General features: G+C 38.0%; 1 protein-coding gene across 1 annotated transcript in view; it reads left to right on the forward strand.

The window, feature by feature from the left end:
* Window positions 1–25,504, forward strand: part of CCDC102B (coiled-coil domain containing 102B) — a gene marked incomplete at both ends in the record, with an annotated part of 58,934 nt that overhangs the window by 22,515 nt on the left and 10,915 nt on the right. Inside the window, one exon of the mRNA XM_084252717.1 lies at window positions 12,609–12,725. Within this exon, the coding sequence (XP_084108843.1) occupies window positions 12,609–12,725 (117 nt within the window). The remainder of the gene's footprint in view (window positions 1–12,608; window positions 12,726–25,504) is intronic.

Raw genomic sequence — 25,504 nt, forward strand, 5'->3', positions numbered from 1 at the left:
AGAAATAGAATACTGCTCATCACTAAAAGAAATGTGTTATTGGGCCATGAAAAGGTCATGGAGGAAAGTTGGATGCATACTACCAAATGTGTGAAGATATTCTGTGTGATGCCAGCTCTGCCATTCTGAACCTGGCAAAACTATAGAGACAATAAAAGTGTCAGTGGTTTTCAGTTTTGAGTGGGAGGAAGAAGGATTAGAAAGAGCCCAGAAAATCTTTAGGACATGGAAATAGGCCACAATGGTGGATAGCACTATACTTTTTGGCTAAACCCACAGAATGAGGAACTCCCAAAGTAGACACAGAGGTGAACTGTGGACTTCTGGGCGTAATGATGTGTCATTGTAGATTTAACCTTGTAACGAGGACACCACTGTGATGGGGGATATTGACAATGGGGAGTGTGTGCATGTCAGGACACAGGGTTTGTGAAATTTGCATCACCCCATCAATTTTCTATTTTCCTGTGAATCTAAAACGACTTTGAAAAGATGCCTTTAAAAAAGAAAAATGCTTCTACATGTTATTTTTCTAAAGCACAATAATGATAAATATTTGTTATAGTTGAAATTGATTAAAGATTTGGTATGGATGAAAAGAATAGCTGGTATAGAATAGATGTATTTATATAGATATTGTATTTATGTTTTTATTGGATATATATATATATATGGGTGTGTTGGAGCTCATCTTCATCTAATTTTATTTGATGTTAATACTTGAGGAAGAGTATTTTGTAGTCTGTGAGTGTTGTTGGTAATTGGCGCCTGTGTTTCCCCTTTGCAAGGAGAAGATTGAAAAGTTTGCCATTGCAAAGACAGTGTTTTCCCCTGAGGATGCAAAACAGAACAGCTTACTTCTATCTCCAAAAAAGAACTCCTGTTTCACTTTTAATGAGAAATGAAAACCAAGAATTAGAACAAAACTAGCTGTCATTGTGCGTGTGCAAATTCTTATCCTGTGTGAAGGAATTTATTTATTCTTTCTTAGTTCTTCATGTTTTCTTTGAAAAATATTTGCATATGCATACAATTGTGTATGTATAATTTGCATAAAGGTATATATATGCAAATATTACTTTATTACTTTACATTTAAATGTTGGAGTGGTTTTTGCATATGCATTTTTGCTTTTTCTGCTCACCCTTTCTTAGCCTACATCACTCACACCAAGGTCCTGCATCTGCTATATGTCCATATACAGTACATGTACATATGGTCAAAAACAAATACCTGTGTTTTATTTTATATTTCTGGAGGTCACATTGGTTTACAGCACTGCGTGCATTTTAGGGTACAGCTGTGTATGTCACCATCTGGACACACCGCACCACGATCGTCATGAGTGACTGACACCTTTCACGTAGCACCATCCCCTTGAGCTCCACCTATGTTGTCTCAAATGGCGAGATTCCCTCTTTTTTAATCACTCAGCGTAGCTCTGTTGTCCACCCCGTCTTTGTCTATTCATGTGTCCATGGGGTTACTCATCCACGGGTGCGCGTGTTCCCCTCACCCTCCACTGAGACAGCTGAGCCAACGCCCTTTTATATGTTGTGCTTGGAGTGGGGTGAATTGCTTGAATCTGTGTTTATTCTTTTTATTACATTTTGAAAAATATCAGTCAGGATATTTTCAAATACATCCTCCATCCCCCTGCCAGTAACCCCACGCACAATATCTGACATTGTCCCAGCTCGCTGAGTTCTTGGGGTCCCTCTGGGGACCCAACGGAAAGCAGAGACTTTGGAGGGGAGGTTTGATTCATGAAACATTCAAGCATCTTGGTTACTCCAGAGCTTCTGAGCCTGGTTCTCTAGGATCAGGTTATCTGTGCTCCGGGCTGGCCTCACCGCAGTTAGAACCCTGCCCTCCCCGGGAGACTGGCCATGGAATATGGTCTCCCGTTATGTTCCCATTGCCAGGTGTTGGTCCCCAGGTCCGAGATAAAGGCAGGCTGGGTTATGAGACTGCAAAGAGGCTGGAAGAAGATTTATACTTTTAAGGCCAACAAAAGAATTTACAATTATAAGTTCTTGTTTTTTTTAAAACTAAACACTGCATGAAAATGAGTAAAGAGCTTGTAGTCATGAGTAAACCTGTCTAAAGTTTACTGATGCTTACGTTCTCTTGGCGGCGTACAATTCTATCACCTGTGTTATTTCTGGGCCCATCTCATTTGGTTTTTCTCCTCATTTTGGGTTGTCTGTTGCTGCTTATTTGCATGACAAGTACTTTTGTATTGGACTCATCACTAGGGATTGTGTCTTGTTGGGTGCTGAATATTTTCATAATTTTATGATTATTCTCCAGCTGTTTTCCATTAGTTGCGGACATTTTGATCCTTTGTCTCTTAAACCTTTAAAACCATATCAGTTAAGACCAAAGTAGCATTTCGTCTAAACTGTTACTCCTACTGAGTGCTGATGCGAAACCATTCTGAGTCCTTTTCCGAGTGAACTGTGAATTGTGAGGTTTGCCCCTCTGGCTGGTGGCAACAGGATTACTATTACTCGCCTAACTTCAATCCTAAGGATTATTTCTTTTAATCCTTTCAGAGGTTAGTTTCCTCCTGTGCTCCTGATCACCATCCTGCTGGATTCTCCCAGACTTCCTGAATTACCCCTTCAACTCTCCCCTCTCAGGCACCCTTGTCCACAGAGTCAGCCCTGCCCTCCCAGCGCACCCCATCCCTCTCTGCTCCTCCCCCACCCTTCCAGCCTCACCCCATCCCTCTTAACTCCACTCCCACCCACTTATCTCTCTCACCATCCTCCCTGCTGTGAGGTGTCAACTCAGGGAGGTCACCCCACTTTCCTTGCTCCCCCCCCCCCACCCAGGTGAGCTAAAAACTCCCTCCAGGCTATACTGGACTATTTTTGTTTATTTCTCATTCTCAGGGATTACCTATCTTCAGTGCCTTTCTAACACTGGTTTCCGCTCCTCTGTCCCTTTTAATGGCTTCAGGTTGGTAGCTTTGGCCTGTTACTGTCTTAGCCAGTGGTCAGTAGCATTTTGATCATCTGTTAGGAGTGTAGCTTCCATATTGTTTCCCTTTAAATGTAATTCAAAAAAGTTTTTATATGGAATATGTGAGTGTTTTGTAAGCTATGACAACTCTAAAAAATGTTATAGCTTTATTAAGGATATTTTCTTCTTTTCTGACTTAAAAGAACAATGGTCATTGCCCCCTTTTCTGTGACATTTTCTTGTTTTACATTTTAAGTTGTTAATTTGTCTTCCTTTTGATAATTTAGTAAGAGAGATAGTTTCCGTCTCTCACTTTCACATCATATCCGTGTTTGTCTTCCACCTTTCGTGAGCAGTAAATGACCATGAGACCTAAAAGGTCTGATTGTCCAAGGGCAGGGAAAACCTTATCAGTCCTCTATCAGATCCATACAATGCAAGGGTCTGGGTCTTTTTCCAGTGCCCTTTTAACCACTCTGCTGTTATTCTTTTACAAAAATGCTAGGAATTTTTTTTCGAGACTGTGACTAAGAAATAAATTGTTTTACTGTGATTTAGTACCTGAAGTTGTCAGAAAAGGCTAACTCAGAAGTCAAGGGGACGGCAAAAGCAGTATTTCCAGTTTAAAAGTGGGATAAAGAAAAAGGATTGATTCCCGCACTTGTCAATAATTGTACAAATAAGTTTCCTCCCTGATCAAACCAATTCATATCAATAGGTCTCTAAATATATATTACATAAATTGATAAACACTAGCATAAGGACTACACCCTGGTGTCTTCCCTTGTTAACTGGTTTTATGGAAATACAAATTAAGTCTCTCAGATCAACATTCTCTGCATGTCATGATTCATCCTGTATTGACCACTGTGATATCCTTTATGACCTTGCGGATAAATCTGTTAAGAATAATCATTCGTGGACCTCCCCAGGTGGCGCAGGCGATTGAGCGCCGCGCTGTGAAGCCGTTCGCAGCCTCTTCAGCGCTGGTTCGATCCCGGCCGGCCGGCGAGGGTCTCACATGGCGCAGCAGGCCTCTCCTGTCTCACCCGCTGCTCCCCTCAGCAGTGTATTTGGTCAGTCTGCCTGTTCTGCTCCCCGCTCTGTCTCTGGGGAATTCTCTCACCCTCCTGAGCATCTGGCCTGTACCCTGGTTCTTGTATAAATAAATAAACAAATAAATCTTTAAAAAAAAAAGAATAATCATTCTCTGGGACTCTAATTGGCTTTTCCCTGGTCTTTGAATGACTCTGGGCAGAATTCAGCTCTCAGCTAAATTGTATAACCTTGGGTGATGGAAGCGAATATTGAGCCTCCTCTTGACATGACTGAGAGTCGGGCAGCGTTGCAAAATGCTGGTATTCGAAATGATGTTTTGAATACTTTCCAATGGTTGCAATAAGGTTGTGTTAATTTTCATAGTTTTGATTTATAAGTTTGTGACTTTATACAGTTCTTGGATGAAGTACTATCACCATGTGGGGAAGAAAATTCAGCCTCCATTCCATGGACATTATCTTTTCTGTAGAAAGGACTAATGCTGTGTATATAGATACAGGTTCAGTGACTGAATTACCACGAGACTGTAAGTCAATAAATCCCGTGCTTTAAGATGAAGTCAGATATTTTTACACTGGATTAAATACATTCATGGTCAAGAAAAGAAGACAGAGTTTATAAGTAAGATACCACTTTTTAAACTTTTTGTTATGAAAAATTTAGCTCTATAGAGATAGAAATAACCTAAACAAATCCCAGTGCTACTATCAGCCATATTTAAAAATTACTGACTTGTAGTTAACCATTTTCACTTATAAAATCTCCATCTTTATTTCACTTTGCTGTTTCACCTGAAGGTATACCTGTCCATATTGCAAAACAAAAGTACTCTTTTTGTTGTTAAACACATTACCACTTTCAAACCTAAAAACAACAAACAAACAATAATTGGCTAATAAAAATCAAAATTCCGATTAAAATTTCCTTGATAAATAATTTTATTTTCCAGGTTTATCTACTTGAATAAGAATATCAAATCAAGCTTAGATATTTTGGGTGGAGGTGTCTTCCTATGTGTGACTTAATATGCAGTTTTTTCTTTAAATCTCTTTCTCCATTTTTTAAATTTTTTTGAGAAAATAAAAATCAACCCAGAGCCACTATCCTATGGAGTTTCAGTTTGACCTTTATAGTTTCCATCCTATGTTGTGCTTTAAGATGTGACCATGTCCCCTGAATTTCCCATAAAATGATATTTGGATAAAGAGATCTGATGGGATTCAGTTCCAGGACCGTGTCCGATTCCCAGCACTGGGCATTTGACCATCTCTGTTGCTAGGAAGGAGCAGACTGAGGCTCAAGTCCAGAACTTCGAGGACTAGGAGATGCAAAATCGCTATTTTCTAAATCTATTATTCCTGCTTAAATTATTAGTTGGAATATTTAAGGAAAAATAAGTTCCTCTCATAGAAGATTTTGTTCATTTAGATCACCGGAACACGTGATAGATTTTTTTGCCTTTACCAATGTTCAGAATAATGAATTGGATCACTTCATTTTCCACTATTAATCAAATTAGGTTTTTAAAGTATAATTAGGAATACATGAATTTAAAGTTATTGAGTGTGCTTCAATCAACTTCAGTTTTATCCTTACTGATTTATTTAGAAAGCAAAAAACTCCCTGTACTGGGAACACGGTGAGGGGGGGGGGGTTGGGGTGGAGGTTATAATCTTCCTCATCTTGAAGTTTCCTTACTCTGTGGTGTAAAAAGATACACCAGGATATGCCCTTTTTTTCTTTAGACCCAGGATAAGCTATTTCTGTGGCTCCTGGGAACTTAAAAATTATCTCAAGGCCACACTGCACAGCTATGTGTTTTGCTGCTGAGGTGGTCACTATTTTTCAGTGGAAAAAATGCGAAATGTATAAATATGCTGAGTCTTCAATGTTACTCCCCACTGTCGATTCCTGACGTCCCTTTTAATCTTTAATCTTTATTACTTTTAGACTTTTCATGTCTGTTTTTAAAATCTTATCTCATGAGGCATTACCTGTGCATTTATTAGCTCTTGTGTCCTTGGTAATTCATTCTGGAGTGATTTTTATTTTATTTCTATTATTTCCAGGTACTGTTACATTTCTGAGTTTTCTAATTCTTGGTTGTGTTGCTCTTTTATATAACTTACAATTTTATTAAGTTTTTTTGAAAACAGTTGATCCCCATTTTCTTTTTCTCTATTAGAAATGCATTTCTAGAATGTTGTCAGTATCTGTATAATTGGTTCATTATCTGTAAGAACATAATTCTGCTTCTTATTCTTTTGTTTTGTGGCAGCATTCCATATGATCTAACTATGATTCTCTTCTGTTGCTCATTCTTACGTGAATTTAATTTTCTGTCTATGTGATGAAAATGTGAGGGCAAAGAGACATTTTCCAGTCTCTCTGCTCTGGGGCTCCCCTCTCTTAACATCTGTGTATGGTGCCCCACATTATGGCCACATTCTTTCCCCTAACTCCTGGCCCTGGTTCCTAACTTTACACACATCTGTGTTTCTCTGCTTTTACCCCACAGAGTTTCTCAATATGGGTTCTATTCTCAGCATTCCCCTTTCTGTATAGGGTGTGGCATTGAAGGATGTTTGTTTGTTTTTTTTAAATGTGTAGGATAAAGAATCATTTCTTCAGACTTTACCATGGACCTTTCATACACTCACCAATCAGATGTCCAGACTCCCCTAGTTTCATCTACTGTCTTCATATTGACAGGATGTGTGTCCCAGGGAATGTCTATTGTCAGTTTTAGGGTTCTCCAGCTCTCTAGATCATGTTTCCCTTTAATTTTCACATGCAGATGCAGAGACCCTACAATTCTTGAAGCTCTGAGTGGATTATCTTAGCCCACTTGTGTCTCAGAGTTCACAGGGAAAAACATGTCCTCTCCTTTGGCTGTCGGCAAAGGCTTTTAACTTTATTATTCTAAATGCTTAGCCTGGTCTCATGGAGAGATTTGTAGACATTGATTAATTACCATGACTATGGCAAGGCCATCTTCCCACAATTCCCACAGGGATAGTTTTCAACCCAAGACTCCCACCTTCCAGATAAGATCTTCAAAAATCGATCTACCATTGAAATATGCAAGCAAGTGATTTTAGTCCACATTACTTTCCACCCCCTTCTCAAATGAAAAGTACACAATCTCCAACCCCAGTATAACTTCAGAACATTCTACCAGAAATGCTCTTTTTATTTTTTTAATATAATTTTTTTTTATTTTTATATTTCCCCATACAATTGCGACCCCCTTATTTTGACCCCAATCCCTCCCCTCCCCACCCCCCACCCCCCATAGAGTGTCTCTGGTTCATAGTTGTTTGTTGATTTTGATTTTTACTTTCTTAGAGTTATTCTTTTTCCTGGTCCCTTATTTAAGTTGTCTAGATTCCTGCTATGAGTGAGACCATCCGGTATTTTTCATGCTCAGCGAAATAAGCCAGAAAGAAAAAAAAAATACAGAAATGCTCTTATAGTACCAAAAAAAGAGATGCTTTGAAATTCTGGTGTTGAAAAACCAGCTAACCAATGGGTTAGAAAACCTCTGGTGGTTTCTCCTCTTCTTGTTCATAAAAGTACTGTAATAGAACTTAATGGATTGGCAATATATAGATGATGAAAAATAAATGTAATGTATGGTGATATAATCACCTATCTATTCAAAAGGATATTAACAAATAACACAAGCAATGATTGCTATAAAAAAATCTTTTTTAGTCAACATGTGTGATCAGATTTCTCAGTGCCTACATTTAAAAGTGAATAAATAAAACCGGTAATTCTTATTTCATTCTATCAATAAGTAATTTCATCCATGGATTCACAAACTAATTGAAAAGTGTATCTATCCATCTCATTAACAGATGCATTTCCAGTAAATGATTGGTTTATATTTAATAATTATCACAATATGTGGTATCTTGTCTTGTTTTTAAGCAATGAGGTGTCTATAATAATTGTTAAGATAATCCAATCCAAAAGAAACTTTTTAACGTTTGAACTCTTACAGTCATGACACCTACATACATAATTCATATACATATTTTATTGCCTATTATAAAGTAAAAACTTTTTCATGTATACACATATTACAGTATGATGATCTAGAGGAGGTAAAATAGAAATAAATATTCATGAAATAAAATTAACAATATAATGTTTTAAGTAGATGACAATGAATATGAAATTTCTATGGTTTTTAGATATCAGTGGCACAGTAAAGTGTGACATGATCATTTTATTTCAATCATCAACATTTAAAATTCATCAGAAACTTCAGTTTTTTAATCTAAATAAATATACTCTTTTAAAAGAGTCTTTAAAAATATAAATGATACATCAGTAAGGGAGCATAGGTATTTAAAGATCACTGAGACAATTGCTAGTGTTGTTATTTGGACTGAAGTATCCAATACATTGTATGTTAATCACAGTTAACCTTTCTTCTTTAGTATCTTTCCTACCATTCCCTAAGATTGAGGGAGTGAATGAGGTAAAATTTACTATAATGAATTTTGGCAAAACTTTCGTAGCTATGATATGAGATATGAAATTTCGGAGAATTCTTTATACATATATAATTAATTCAAGGTGGAACCTTCACCTGGCTCTTATCTATTACTAAGTCCACTGCATTTGGGTGGTCTTCTATTATATCTGGTCACATTCTTTCTTATTTATCTCACTTTTCATAAAAAACATGGTATTGCTATTAGAAACTGAGTAATTTTTAAACACTTGGCCTTATACTTTGAAGTAGCTGATATTTAATACTTATCCTAAGAGTCAGCTTTTTTTTTTAAAGATTTATTTACTTACGCATAGAAGAACTGGGGTGCAGGACAGAGGTGTGGGGGTTGGTGAGAGGATTTACCAGAGACAGAGTGGAGAGTAGAACAGGTGGATCTACTGAACTACACTGCTGAGGGGAGCAGCAGGTGAGATAGGAGAGGTCTGTTGCAGGTCAGCATCCTGGCTGGGGATCAAACTCAGGCCATAGTGGTGACAGCCTGAGACTTAACCCCTAGGCCACCAGGGATGCCTCCTAAGAGTCAACTTATAAATACATTCATCAATCAGAATGCAATGCCACAATCATTGACAAGTGTTGGCTTAAGATCAGTTGATTTACAATAAAATAAAAGACTCCATCTTCAGTGTGAAGAATTTTGGGGCATCCTGACAATGGGGAAACATGTCCTGAGCTTGGTGGGAGAAGACAGATCTGGAGAGTTGACAAATATTCAAGTGAAAAATATTGTGATGTGTGAGGATCAGTTGAAAGTTGTAAATACATGGGGATTAGACAGAAGATGTTCTAGATTTCCAGTCCAATTTTGGATAGCCATTCATCATGGCAGAACATCAACAGAAAGAGAATCTTAAGGGTGAAAGACAACAAATTGACTTCTGAACATGCCAAAGTAGAAATGGAAATATTTGGCAGAACGTTGAAAGTATGAGCAGAGAAAAGAGATTTGAACAATGAGCAATGATATGCAGGTTGAAACCATGGGAGTAGATGGGACCATAGAGAATTGGGGCATTAAATGAAGCCAAAGAGATCTTGGAGGACTGGCACCAGCCAGGACAAAGAAAATGAAACAGAAGACAGAGTGGTTGGCAGGACAGGAAGAAATGGAGCAGAAGCTTTTGTACACTTAAGCTAGAAGTGTGTATGAACAAGGCATCATCAACGATGTCATTTTCTGCCAAAAATTTAAGTCAGGGCAAGGATGAATATCGTGTGTTGGAGAGTATGGAGAATGGATGTAAACAGAAGTCAGTGAAGGAATGAGTGAGAGGGGAGCTTATGGAGGAGACTGTAAGAAGCTATTTCTTACTTGATAGAATGAGGAAACCAATAGCTGAAATGGGAACTCCGGGACCTGGGGGGCCAAGGAAGATCTACACTTGAGCTCTCATAGTTCCATTCCTCATCAAAATGGAAAGTAGCAATATTGATGGGGAAGAAAGACATTCTGCACATTGTCAGTGTGTTGATTAGTGTGCAATGCCCATGGAACATACAAGCTGTCCAGAGAGCTGAATGTATGGAGAACAGGAATAAGGATTGAATTGTTGGGCATCCCAACATTCAACTCTGTCTTCTAACTTTTCTAGTAAATTTTTCCAAACAATGTATGGCAAGACAATAAAAGAAATTCTTTTATTATTCTCTCAATTTTGAAATTACTCTGTCCTAAATTTATGAATGCTACATATATTCATTTTTTCCCTGAAGATGGGAGTTCAGTTTTCATAAGTGTAGCATTCTCTTTCATCTTTTAAGTTGTACCATTTTTTTCTGTTTTGTTTTCCCCCTCAGACACTCTGTTACTTAATTTTGACTGCTAGTTTTTTTGCATGCTCTTAGATTCTCTCTCTATATAAAGAGCCTTGATTTTCTACTTATAATGATAAAGGAAATGGAATTATTTTAGTTAATTGGTGTGGATTCCCCCAACTGTTGTGTATGAAAATTTATTTCCCCACCTCTTTTCTCCTTTGAGTGGTAAGGTTGATTGAAAGTTCTGTTGACAATGGCAGGGTTTATTGATTGATCTAATTCCCTGAGAATTAATGGCCAAGATTTCAGAAGGTAAGTTAGGGGCATTCAATTATCAGACTTAATTGGATTTTACTTTGGTGAACTCAACCCATAACCTGTTGCTTTCATTTTACCCTGGCAAGTCATTATTTCCTTTAGCAAAACAACTTTTATTTTGGCCAGAGATTAATGCCTCAGTGTCTCCTTATATGAAAATGGGTGAAACATGCCTAGACAGACTTTCAAAGAATTTTGTTTCTTTCTGTCCTGTTTCACCTTGAGGTCCTTGTTGCATCCTCTGTGGTACTAAATCTAAACATGGAGCCTCTGTGGTTGTTTGCAAGTCAAATCTACCTTCACTGTCACTGATTGCTATGATGGAGGCTATTGCATCATCTACTTATGCTCCCTCTGTTTTCTATTTACCAGTGTATTGCCTTTCAAACAGTTATTATAATGGGCTTTTGCTTTATAGTTATAGATAATTTGTGATTTAGAACTCAGATAATGAATTTGGCAAGAACATTTTTATAATTTTCTCCCTCTAGCATTTAGCTTTGTGAACTTTGGAAAGTTGCTTAAGCCTAGTAAAAATATGATTTACTTTTCAAGGGATGGGTAATAATAATACCTAACACAGAATTTACTGTTAGAAATATGGAATATATATCAATTCCAGCTCTGGAGATTAAGGATCTCCATGTTTAATATTACTATTAACAATAATCACATTATGAGTAATATTGTTTTTACATTTTAAAGAAGTTGTGTAACATTAGCTTTCACATTCTAATTTATTGTAGATTACATACAAATAATAGAAGTTTCCAGAAGCTCTAGAAACATTTACCAATATATTTTTAGTGAAAAGTATGGTAAACAATAAAATAGCATATGTGTATATATATATATATCTACACATTACCAAATTTCATGGTTGTGAGGAAACTTTTCATTATAAGAACAACTATGGGGAAAATCACTGTGCATTTACAGGACTGTTCTCACTTTTCTGTTTTTTTTTTTTTTTAATATAGACTTGACTTTTTAGAGTAGATTCAGGCTCAAAGCCAATTTTTACGGAAAGTGTGTAGACTTCCCACCAGCCCCTACCCCGCTCATGCATAACCTTCTCCATTATCTGTGTCCTTCTTGGAGTGGTAGCCTTGTTACACTTGATGAACCTGCTTTGACATATAATTATCTCCCAAAAGTCCATAGTTTACCTTGGGTAACCTCTCATTTTGTAGATTCTATGGGTTTAGACAAAGGTTTAATGACACGCATCCACCATTATAGTATCCAGCACACAGAGATTTCCACTGCCTTAAATATCCCCTGTGTCTTCTTATTCCTTCCCTTCTCTCCACCTCAACCCCTGATTGCTGCTATTTTGTCTTTTCCAGAATGTCATATAGTTGGAATCACTCAATTTGTAGCTTTTCCAGATTGGTTTCTTTCACTTAGTAACATGCATTTAAGGCTCTTCAGTGTCTTTTTATGACTTGATGATGCATTTCTTTTTAGTACTGAATAACTTGTCATGTGTTCTGTTTTTCTGCAGTAGTTTTTTCTGACAATTCATAGGCATCTTTTGTAGATGTTCTACATATATTTTGTCAGCTCTAATAAAACATCGATGTATTTTTTCACTGGTCAAGTTGGTTCTGCTATAATCTATATACTGTTCAGGCTTCATAGAAATTAGACATAGCCAGGAGTACAAAGAATAATGTGGAGGAAATATTAAAGACTGGAAATTAAGATCAGTTGGGTTAGTTGAGAGTCAATGGTCAATTATCAGACGTTTGTGGAGGTAACCATCCTGTGTCCAATTCTCAATTGATTAATTAGAATTTATGAGGTTTTGGTGATTTGTTTTGATAAATTTAAGATTTTTCTACTCTGAATATAAAAATAAAACCTGCCAGAAATCAAACTAAAAACAATCTAAAAGACTAATATGGATTATCTTGGAACCAGTCTTGGTAATATCATGCAATGATGATTTTTAACCTTCTCTTTTCAGTTTAATATTCTCTATGGTCAACATAAAAATGATATTGAAGAAATATCAGCAGAAACAAAGGAAGGATTGAAATCTCAAAGCAGCAAGGATGGAGTGGTCTGTGCATTAAGAGCAGAGGTAAGGTATTAAAGAATATAATTCTGAAACCTATCTGAGGGTGATTATATGATTGTGTTCTGGGAGGTCTAACTGAGGATCTTTGGCTACTTAATGAGGAAGAAGGTCACCAACAACCAAGTCAGTTTATGTAATCTGTTTTAATATGTGGTTTTATAATGCTGTGGGATAGTATTGACTCATCACTAGACTGAATTATCTGATTATTTCTAAGAAAATGTTTGACTAAAAAACACCCTATAGACAATACAAGTCTTACTGTGAGTAAATACTTATTAAAAGTTCAGTTGGCTGTTGGATCTAATGTGTTACATTATCGTAAGGACTCATGAAATACAAGAGGTGCTGAGTGTAGTTTACGGTGGAGTTAATAAAGTTGTTGGCAGCTGGCAAGGGTGACAGACAGGGTAATCTCACTTTTGTTATAGTTAATTCATTTTCTAGGTATGATAAGTAAAATAGTAGAAACATCTATTTTTCACACTACCACCACCACCAACAAATTAAATTTCACAGATTGTAAACTCTGTGTTCTGTCTTGTTGGTAAAGGAGAATTATCACCCTTAGAGATAGGAGCAGGGAGTGAATTATTTGCATTTCATAAAAACTAGTGTTGGTGTATTAAAAATAGGAAATCCTAAGTTATTTTTTTTAATGGGCAATTGTGGAAGATATCTTGGATACAAATGTGTAAAAACATTTCAGGAAATGAAATTAAGATAGTGAAAATAAAGGCTAGGAGGGAATGGATTTGTGATAAATGATCTTTCCCTGTAAAATGCTGTAAAGACTAAACTCACACCGCAGTGTGTTTCATATCAGATGAGCATTACCAACAGAAAATGCCAGTCTCGGAGCCAGAAACAGCTCACACACTGATTATTCTGGTCAAATCCTTAAGCCTCTCTGAGTCTCAGTTCACAGACTGACATAATGAAAACAACCATAATAGTTATCACACAGGATTTAGACACTGCAAGACTAGATACTGCCAGGGAAACTAGTCTAAGCAGCACTTGGGGTGCTGGAAATGGATACCGAGGGGCTCAGGGGAACCATCTCTCTGCGTGTCCCAGCTTGCTGCCCTGTCTCTCTGCACTGCATAACGGGGTGCTGTGGATAGGAAGGGTACATTGGCAGCTCCACCATGAGAAATTCTGAACTGTCAGAACCAACTGTTCCCAGTGGTTAAGTTAAAGGAAAACAAATGATGATGTTTTATAGCTTTTATTCTCTAAGAGGAACACCCCGTTAGGCAGATACCACTCTTTTCTTGGTCCCCAGAAGCATCTGTGTTAAGCATTTTAAAATAAGTTGGATAAAAGTTACAATTAGTTAAGGACAGCAACACAGGAAGATTCATAGGGTGAGATGTCAGTGATAACTCTCCAAGAGTTGGGGGCCTCATCTTGTATCATCTTCAGGCTATGCAGGAGCCAGAGCGTTAGAGGATTTTGATGTGCAAGGTTTTTCCGGTTTGGTTTAGTACAAAGTTCCAAAACTTCCTTATTAGTATGTAGCCTTGAGTAAGCTATTTCTGTCTTACTTGTACAGAACCCTAATATCAATCTCCCACACATATTCAAGTAGGAGACATGATTTTACCTAATTCTTACTGAAGTGCTAAGCGTTGAAAGCCAATGTTGATACTAATTGTCTTTTACTGTGTGCTCCTGAGTGGTATACTCAATTCACACAACTGCAGAACAAAGCCTTTTTTTCAAAAGAAAATAAAAGTTGGGATAAATTTTTACAGATACAATGAACTTGTGTGTGTGTGTGTTTTGTATGTGTGTGTGTTCATTTAAGTTTTTAAATTAGGGTAGAAACTACCTCTTTTCCTTGGAAAAGAAGACAATTAACTACCATTATTGGCACTATTTCATTTTTTACATTGAGTATGTTAGGTCTTAAAATCATGTCAACTTTTTATATTGGCATAAATGTATATGGTGTATTTATGCCATAATTTGATAATAGTTATGCCATAATTTTATACAAATATAATCTATTTTGAAAATTGTTTAATTTTAGATCTATACTCAATACTGCAGTATGTATGTACTCATATCTCTTTTATTTTTATTTTTTTTTAAATAATAAATTTTATTTTTATATTCCCCCATACAACTGCACATGCCCCATTCTCACCCCAATCCCTCCCCTCCCGGTCCCCACCCCCCAAAAAGTGTCTCTGGTTCATAGTTTTTTGTTGATTTTGATTTTCACTTTCTTATAGTTATTCATTTTCCTGGTCCCTTATTTAGGTTTTCTAGATTCCTGCTATGAGTGAGACCATCCGGTATTTTTCTTTTTCTTTTTGGCTCATTTCGCTGAGCATGATCCCTTCCAGCGCCATCCATGTTGCTGCAAATTGCATGTGTTTATCTTTTTTGAATGCTGTGTACTCATATCTCTTTTAAAAATGGCTTAGGGTGAATTCATAGAAAGGCTATCACTTGCTCAAGTTTATTTTTTAAATCCTCTATATACATTGCCAAATTGCCCCTTAGAAATATTGTATCAATTTACATTCTCTTACCTGTTGTGTATACACATGCTCATTTCAATATTCTGTAGCTAACAGTATAAATTATTTTTAATATTTTCCAAGACAAAAAAGTCATTTAAATTTGTAATTTATTGATCTAAACTAATAAGTGTTCTAGTAGTTTGCCACTTTTTATTGATGTGTTTATTATTGAACTTCCATTCACTGAGAATTTTCTGTATGTCACATCACATAGTGCTGGGCCATCAAAACAGAAGATCTCAATATTTTGACACTCATGACCTGTATATTTTTATCTATATTTAAAAGAAATAGCCTTAGAGAACTTACCTCACTCACACAGTAACCTTAGGCATATTGAATGTATTTTTTACCTGGTTTTCATTTAGTTCAATTTTTTACAATCAGCCTCAGATGGTTAAGCAAGTTAGACAAGTTCCAAAAGGCCACCAGCTAATGACTTTCAAATCCAGAACCCAGTGCTGCCAGCGGCCAGTATTTGACATTTTAACTTGCTCTATCACTGTCCTGTGGAGTTACTGATGCAACAAATTTCTAACAATGTTGTTTGAACTGGGAAGACAAATATCTTAATATCAAAAGCCCAGGCATTTAACCACTGATGATCCCCAGATGGTAAACAACTTTCTAAAACTGTTAGTTTCCAACATGCCTCCCCCTGATGAATGTGTTCCGTTTTATTTCATAATCTGCCTAATCTCTTTTGGAACTCCTACGAAGAGGATGATGCTCTTCCCCTTTTAGAAATCTGATTGGTCATGGAAATTCAAAGTATTTAATGCTATTCACAGCAGCATGGATGGAGCTCGAAGGGATTATGCTCAGAGAAATAAGTCACAAGGAAAAAGAAAAATATCAAATCATTTCACTTATAGGAAGAACAGAGGGAAACCTTACAAATGATGATCAGGGCTAAAAAAAAAAAAAAAAAAAAAGACAGGGCCTCCCTGGGGGCGCAGGGGTTAAAGACTCAGTGCATCACCAGCCTCTGTGGCCTGAGTTCCATTCCAGCCCAGGGAGCTGACCCACATGGCACAGCAGACCTGCTCCTGTTTTGCCTGCTTCTCCCCTCAGCAGTGTATTTCAGTAGATCTGCCTGTTCTGCTCCCCCCTCTGTCTCTGGTGTAAAAATATATAAATAAATAATTTTTAAAAAATGAAAAGAAATTCAAGGTATTTAAATAGTAGACTCTTCTCTCTCATGTGTAAAGAGGTGAATTTTCTGAGCGGGGAGTCACCTGATAAATTAATATGTCTCAATAAGTGCATATATGCAAATATATGCTGGATACATTTAATTTTTTCTCCCTTTTAAAGATCAAGGCCCTTTGAACTGGAAATGAGTTTATTTAGAATGAAAATCAACTGGCATTTTATAATCAGGAAACCAGGACATCTTCCTATAATCTGCTGCTTGAAAGCAAACTCATAATCAGTAAACACTCCTTTACACTTTTGAGGCCATAATTTTTGAGATAAAACACTTCTCAAGGGAAAATAATTATATCTTGTATTATTCCAAACAATATATAACTGGCATTTCACTGTAAAATTATTGGGGATTTTGATTTCTTCTTTGCTTATTTATGGTTTGCTCCTTTCTCACCCTCCCACACATTTACATACTATTCCTGTTTCATTTTGGGGAGATGGAGCAGACATATTTTTTGCTACTTAACCCATTAAGTAAAACAAAAAATGCTAAATACTAACTCTTAGTTGAACACTCAGTTGAACACTGAACTTGAAGTTGAAGAGTCATACCCCTTAGGGAATTTGGGGCTCAAGAAATGACACTATAGGGGCCTCTGGTGGTGCAAGGGGTTAAGACTCAACCTATGAAGCTATCCACAGCCACTGCAGCACAAGTTCAATCCCCAGCTAGGGAGCTACCCACATGGCGCAGCAGACCTCTCCTGCCTCGCCCGCTGCTCCCTTCAACAGTGTATTTCAGTCATTCTGCCTGCTCTGTTCCCCTGTCCCCCAGTCTGTCTCTGGTGAATCCTCTCAACCCCCCACCCCACACCTCTGGCCTGTACCCCAGTTCTTGTATGCATAAATAAATCTTTAAACAAAAAAGAAATGACACTGGAATGAGTTTCCCAGATTTTCTTTTTGCCACATATATCTCAGAATAGGAGTTATACACACCAGCAGCCTAGAAACACCAACAGGCACAAAACAAAAATCAAAACAATCAAAAGAAAACCCAACTGAAGTCTTCTTGGGAATGTTCAGCTTAGCAAGACAAAATCTTTTAGAAAATAGCTACTCTACTGTGTTCAATTATCACAGTGAAAATGGAGCCCCATCTCAGCCATTATTAGCAAAAGCTAAGTGAGTGGGGATCCAAGACTTTTGGCTTTGTCAGGCTGCAGATGTTCCTAGCCTCACTTGGCTCCTGCAATCAGCTCCTGCAATCAGCTGTCTATGGGAAACTTCAGTTCTACCTTGACTTGACCTAGAGTGATAAGGCAGTGGTGCTCCTGCACTTTCCAGAGTGGTTTCAGAAGATCCTATTTCAAACAGAATGTCTAGGTCAGTTCTGGAGCCTCATAACATAATATCCCCAATGTCCAGGATGCAATTTGAACATTACTCATAAATCGAGAGCAAAGATGTCAGCACTGAAATGACAGGGATGTTTTAATTACGTGGAAGGATTTTCATGTGGCCATCATCAAAATGTTTAATGAGTGACTATGAACATGCTTAAAAATGAAAATACTAGTAATCCTCAATAAAGGGTAGAAGGAGAAATAGAAAAACAAATGGAAACATCAGAACTGAAAAAACCAATCACCGAAATTATTTTTAAAAGTCAGCAAATGGGACAGAGGAAAAAACATTGAACTTGAATACAGAACAATAAAAATTATCCGGTTGGAATGCCAGAAAGAAAATGTATGAAACAAAAAAGAGAGACTTTGCTGGCAGGTGTGGAGGAGACTGATGGGTGGATAACAAGAGATCAAGCTTTTTGCCAACAGAAGCCAGGAGGAGAGGGGATACACGCGAGGATGGCTAGTGCTCCCAGAATTAATGGGTGAAAAATTTCCAAATGTAGGACATTCACATGCAAAAACTTTTTTTTTAAATCTTTTTTTTTTTTTTAAGATTTATTTATTTATTTTATGCAAGCACTGGATACAGTCAGAAGCGCGGGAGGGTGAGAGAATTCACCAGAGCCAGAGCGGGGAGCAGAGCAGGCAGAAGGACCGAAGTACACTGCTGAGGGGAGCAGCGGGCGGCAGGAGAGGTCTGCGCGCCATGTGGGACCCTCCTCCAGTGGCCGGGGAGCAGCCAGGTATCGAACCAGCGCTGCAGAGGCTGCGGGCAGCTTCACAACCCAGCGCTCAACCGCTGCGCCACCGGGGAGGCCCTCACATGCAAAAACTTTAATAAATCCCAGACAACATAAACACAAAGCTAGCTGTCCACATCAAGCTGTCCCTATCAAACTGAGAATTCACCTATCAAACTGAGAATTCACCTATCAAACTGAGAATTCACCAGAGCCAGAGCGGGGAGCAGAGCAGGCAGAAGGACCGAAGTACACTGCTGAGGAGAGCAGCAGGCGGCAGGAGAGGTCTGCTGCACCATGTGGGTAGCTTCATGTCTGGGTGTCGAACTCAGGCCACAGTGGCTGGCCATAGCTTGATAGCACTGAGACTTTAACCCCTGTGCCACTTGGGAGGCCACTGTTACATAATTTTTTCCATACCCCCAAATTGTGTCATTCATTGGAGTTTAAAAGCAGAACTTTTCTCTATATGAGCAACATCTGGAATTCTCTTGCAGGAATAGTGAAGTTAAAATATAAGACAATAAAAATAAATAGTTCATATGCTCATTGACTCATTCAATATCTTATTCAATCATTTATTCAACAAATACTTACCAGACACCTCCAGTGAATTTGGCAATGAGGAGTTGCCATTGTGAGGGAGAGCTGGCCATGGTAGGCTTTTCTAGGTCAAGTACAACCATCTATGCAAATGCACACAGAAGAGGCCAGGAATGAGGGGTGAAGGGTGCATAGTAGCAGCCAGGAAGCGTGAGGTGGAGCTCAGAACCACATGTGAAGCCGCCAGCAGGTCGGGGAGAAACCACCATCTTAGCAGGAAATGACAGTAACTGAGGGGGCGGTTTGATCTGCAAACACCTTATAGCTTCTCTGTTGAGTCAGGGAATATGTATTCCATGACCTGTGACGTAGAAATGGATCCACCCTCGCAGAACTCCCTTCAACCAGGGACATCAAAACTCACCCACAGTCATATAAGTGAGAGCTTATTTCCACTGCGCAGAAGCTGTGTAGTAGGGGTGTGTGTGAGGCTGGGGAGTTGCCTGTTTAGACATTGTAGACATTGCAGCTGGCTGTTTAGACATTGCAGTTGGCTGTTTAGACATTGTAGATGAAGACATACCTAAGATTTTATTTATTTTATTTTATTTATTTTATTTTATTTATTTAGTTAGATAGTATCCTCTTTGACTAGACGGGTGTTGTATAACTAGAACTCCAATGCCATCCTAATTTAATTTTCTGAAATTGCCTCAATAGGTATTGACCTGAGTTCATTGGAAAATTTTCGATCTCATACTTCCTATTTACATGTTCTAGCAAAGAGATTTGGATTATTGAGAATACTGCAAATATATCAGAAATGGTTATATAATTTTGAAACAGGGTATTGATGGTGGCAAGCAGGTTAATTTAGAAGTCTGTCCGTAATTTAAGCATTCTGGCACATTCTGGGTTGATACTGACAGAAATCATGAAACAGAATCTATAAAAAGAGATTGGATATAAGTAAACCATTAGAGAAAAGTAATATGCTGCAAAAAGTGAAAATCAAACTGTCACACTAAAAAATGAATTCTGGTCATTTAGAGAAATACAAGCCTAAATAGTCCAATTATCCATGACTAAAACTGTCACTTGTCCTGCATGTACAGAAAACTGATAAATATAAAATTGAATAATGGATAAAAAGCCTGTGATCATTTATCCAGAAAGTATTAAGTGCTTTGGGTAACAGATTTTTTTTTTTCAAAAAGATTTTGAATTGTGTAAGGTGGAAAAAGTATTTAAAATGCAATTGCTGGCATAGTCCCCCAATAGTACCTTTTCCAGATGACTCGCTATTGAGAAATGCTAAGTTGGATTGGTGATTTCATTGCAGTCTGAGCATTTTTTTGTTGTTACCTGTAAGTTTCTATCTTCTGGTGGCGATCAGTCTACTCGACACTGTGATGTGGGCATGGATAGAAGCATAAATCACGGCTCTTAAATGCTAGTGTGTGTCGCCATCAGCCCAACCCCCTTCTTTAGAAATTGCTGTACAGTTGAGTGCTCACTCCAAGGTACCCTCTGCGACCTTCAAGTCCCCAGGCCACCTGGGACGGCGCTGTGCTGCCTCCGGCTCTCGCTCCCTGCAGGACACACACCTCCATCTGTGACTTTTCTTGCCTCTCGAGCAAGTGAATTTTCTATAATCATTTAGAAATCTGTTTACTGCTTTCCACAGGGGCAACAAGAGAGCTCAGCAGATTCATCTTCATATGCTATTTCCATTTTTATGTTGTCAGATCGATTATTACTCTTTATTCTAATTCCAAACTGCTTTACTAAAACTGTTAGAAATGCTTGCATTTATCAAGGACTCCAATCTCCACTCGAGTAATACTCTTGTATTAGAGATATTTAACTTAGAACTTTCCTATGGCTGTCCTCAAAATGTTTCCCTTAGAAAATAAGTTTTCAAGAATGCTCATCCACGGTTGGTAGGAATATAATTTGGGGCAACCTCCATGGAAAACAGAATTGGCCATACCTTTAATAAAGACAGAAACTCCACGTGAGGCAGCTGTACACTGCTGGGGATTTACCCAGATGATGTGGAAACTCCGTGACACAATGTGTGTGGTCCCAGGGTCACCAACAGGCCAGGCACAGAAGCAAGCTACATGCCAAGACAGACTGCTGGATAAACTGCAGGGAACTCCCTGGTGGCAAAGGGTTGAGTATCAGTGCTATCACCGCTGCGGCCTGAGTTCGTTCCCCGGCGAGGGAGCTGACCCACATGACGCCACAGACCTGCTCCCCTCAGCAGTGTGTTTCAGTCGATCTGTCTGCTCTGCTCCCCACTCTGTCTCTGGTGAAGCCTCTCACCCCCACGCCTCTGGCCTGCACCTGAGTTCTTCTATTCATAAATGAATAAATAAATCTTTAAAAAAACAAACAAAAAACCTGTGGCCTGCATGCTCAGTGCAGCGCTACTCAGCTATTTAGAAAGATAAAATAGTGCCTTTGGGATAAAAGGATGGATCTTTTGGTGGTGATGCTGAGTGAAATGAGTCAGAAAGTGAAAGGCAGATCCCGGATGGTTTCACTTGTGTGTGGAATATAAATAGCCAAAGAACACTCACTGGAAAAGCGCAACAAACAGAGCTCTTAGACTGTGAAAAATGTAATGGTTACCGAAGGGAATAAAGTGACTGCGGGCAGGAGCAGGGATGGAAAGGGACGGGACATTGGCATGGGGGCTGGGTGGGGGGTGGGAGAAGCATGTGCACACTGCAGGGGTGAAAATATGCCCCCAAAATTATATATAGATGTGTATTTCGACCAACACATTGATAAATAAAAAAAGAAATCATGTTTTTGTATTAACAGAGACGTTCTGAAAATAGGTGCCTTCAAGCAGATGAGTAATCACACTTTGCTTCCATCAAAAGGTTGATGTGAACAGGACAGGAAAGGGAGAGAGGGTGTCGTTTAGATGGTGGAGATCCTGGCTTCATTCTGTGGCAGTGGGTGACCACTGGCGTGTGCCCCAAAACAGGCTCTGCATTGAATGGATGAGGAGAAAGATAAAATGCCTAGCAAAAAAAGGAGAGCCTTTGGTTTCAACATTCTGTGTGGCTGGAAGAAAAAAAATTAAAATGTGGGGTGATTATCACTGTCTCCCCCCATTTGAAATATGATTTGATGTCTTCTGTATGTGACTGCATTTTAGGTATTCCAAGCACAGCGATCTCATATGTGCCCACTCTTACCGGATGGTCTCATTCATAGCAGGGATCTAGAAAACTTAAATAAGGGACCAGGAAAAAGAATAACTATAAGAAAGTAAAAATCAAAATCAACAAACAAATATACGGGTGAGGGGCGGGGAGGGGAGGGATTGGGGTCAAAATAAGGGGGTCACAATTGTATGGGGAATATAAAAATAAAATTTATAATTAAAAAAATAATAAATAAATAAATAAAAGAGTTTCAAGAACTAAAAAGGGAGAATTTCAAGAAATAGTAGTTATCAACTGAAGCCATCAAGATAAGCCCAATTCTTACCCAACTTTCAGGAGTTAATAGAAGAAATTCAGTGCCCTCCGAACTTCTTACTGTATTGACTGAAGGTAAGATTTGTTTTTAAGTATTATTAGAAATTCTCCTGTATTTTAGTTATTTAAGCAGTGGCATATGCTGTTAGTTAGATAACTTCTATAAATTTATGAATTAGTTTGATAACGTCTATAAATTATGAATTAGTTTGATAGCTTCTATAAATTATGAATTAGTAAAACTTTTCTCATATTTCCTTTAAATCCTCATAAACACAGGTGACTGGCACTTCAATTGTTTTTAACAGTGATGGAACACATTGGTTTTTATTTTCAGTATTGATCTGTACAAGTTCAAAACAGTGATTCTGGAATTAATAAGTCTTGTAGGCTGAGGTTTTGAGGGTTTTTTTTTTCTCTGTATAATTTAGCAAGGATTCAAGCACCCTGGAAAAAAAAGAAAAATTTTGTTTCATTCACGTTTGTGTCTCTGACTTTAGACTTTGTAATAACTACCACAATTATAATTGCATTACTGTAGAAATAAATCAGGCCAGTGATAAATCAAGACAATTATTCTTCCAAATTATGCTATCAGTCAAAGGGTAATTCTTATAAAAAGTAGAGGATGCAGTTTGGAAGTTAGCATGGATAGAAGGAAAAGATATGGTCCAAAAAAAGAAAAGTGATTTAATGTATGTATCTTTGCCTTAAATACTGAAAAATAATGGAAGAGGCACACATATCTATTAAAACACACATGTTTTCTTTATGATCGAATACCATCAGGGGTGTGTGTGTGTGTGTGTGTGTGTGTGTGTGTGTGTGTGTGTGTATTTATAGAGGAGAAAGCCTAGGAAGTTTAGAGTTTAAGAATGATCTCAAGGTTTCCTTACTAGTGAAACACAACTTTAGACTTGAAGCTCACACTCTTCACCACTATATGATGCTAACTGACACCACCATAAATCCACTAAATATTTTAAATATTTATTCATCTTATTGTTTTGAATTTTTGGCATATTTTTGGGGATATAAATCTCCTATATTAGTGTATTAAGCTTAATTATATAAACCAAGCAAAAATGTTTATAATCATGTTGTTAAATGATACAGCACGTGATGATGGAAATGCTTCATTTTTCAATATAGTAAACATTTAACTATCATTATCATTCTAACAATAGTAAAATGATCAAATATCCTAAAAACAAATAACAGCTATTTGTACTACAAGAGCAGGTTTTGCATTACTACACTTGAGGAAATTTGAATGAGCCACTTGGGTAAGAAAATAAACAAGATTATTATTATCTCAGACACTCTAGATTCATGCTCTATAGCACAGAGAAAGCACATCCAGGGTCTTTTCTCGCCATGAATTTTGGGACATGTTCCCTGTAGGGTAAATGGTTTTTCAGGCTTTTCTGCCCTCCCACCATGAGGATTGCCAGGGCCTGATGAGGCACCCTCAGCTGTTACCTTGTTGTGTTGTTTACTTCTGTGGGCCATGGGAGGAATATTGCGATATAGTCACCAAGAGAAGGGAAGCAGAGGCAGGAGAAAGAGACAGGGAAGGGAGAGAAAGGGAGAAAGAGGCCAGAGAAGCCCAGAGTAAAGATTTGCTGGGGGCTTGGAGGCCTGCAGCCCTCCTGGCCCCAGGCACCCCTGCCTGCTGTGTACCTGGTTGCTGCAATTCATGTAAAGCTCAATAAAAGCCTGTGAAAGCCACTGAGGGCTCCAGGAGTCTCCTTTACCCGTCTGCGTGGATCGTGGATCATAGAAACCTGCTCAGTGCCCTTCCTGGCACTCCACCCCTTTCTAAGCAAGTCTGATCTTTCTCATTCACTTTACTTCAAGTCCCAAATGCTGACAGAAGAAAGACAGCTGATGGTTATCCCAGCATTAGAATTTTGATTATCATATCTAAAACTGAAAGAGCGGTGTTCATGTATACAAAGAAAAGACTGGAGGACACAGCTGGAATGTTAAAATTGATTGTGGGGAGCAGAAATCAGTAAAATTAAAGGCTGGAATGTTAACCTGCTCTTACATAAATAACAATTATTTACTTTTTAATACCAGGTGCATTTATAACTTTGCTTTCAAAATAAAATTGCACAAGTAGTTTGTAAGAGAACAAGTTAAAACTCAAAAAAGATCCTGATAAATCATCCAATCCAAGTTATACAAGACTTATCTTACAGATAAGAAATTTGATAACCGGAAGTTTTCAGTGACAAGTAATTGAGTTCAGTATTTAAGGTTCCCTATTGTTTAAGCTGATCACCTGAGAAATCTCATTCCAGGAGCAGAAAACTTGTAAATAAACAAACTTAAATTAGCACGCCTCATTGAACATAAATTGGAACTCTGATGATCTAATAGAAATTAAGAGTTTGGAGGACGTATCAGAGAAAACTTCTTCTTTTGCTTTCCCTTCCTTAGTGTTACTATTTTTTACCTTTATCACCTTTCCTTGGAGAATATATTGAAGGCAAATAGTATCTTAACTGAGTATGTGTGAATTAACTGGATTAGGTATTTAAAGCAGATAATCTTTTAGTTTTTTCTATTGGAATTAAAGTAGAAATTAAATCAATTATCACTAAGTCTGTCATTAATTCAATTATAATCTACTAGGGAAAGATGAAGGTGGCACATGTAAGTTTGAAGTTACTTAACACTGAGAAAAGAGCTATTTCAGAATGTACCCAAGGCCTCCGGGCCAGTGAGTGTGAAGCTGGGCTTCAAAACAGGCTTGTGATTCCCCTGTCGGCTTGGCTGCAGGCAGTAAGGTAACTCTTCATGGCCTCCATAGTGGGTGGATGTCCCACAATGAGCTGCTTTCTTCCCCCATCTATTTCATCTTGTGGAAGGGAGGAGGTGGGCAAG

This window comes from Talpa europaea (assembly GCF_964194135.1).
Source record: "Talpa europaea genome assembly, chromosome: 13".
NCBI lineage: Eukaryota > Metazoa > Chordata > Mammalia > Eulipotyphla > Talpidae > Talpa > Talpa europaea.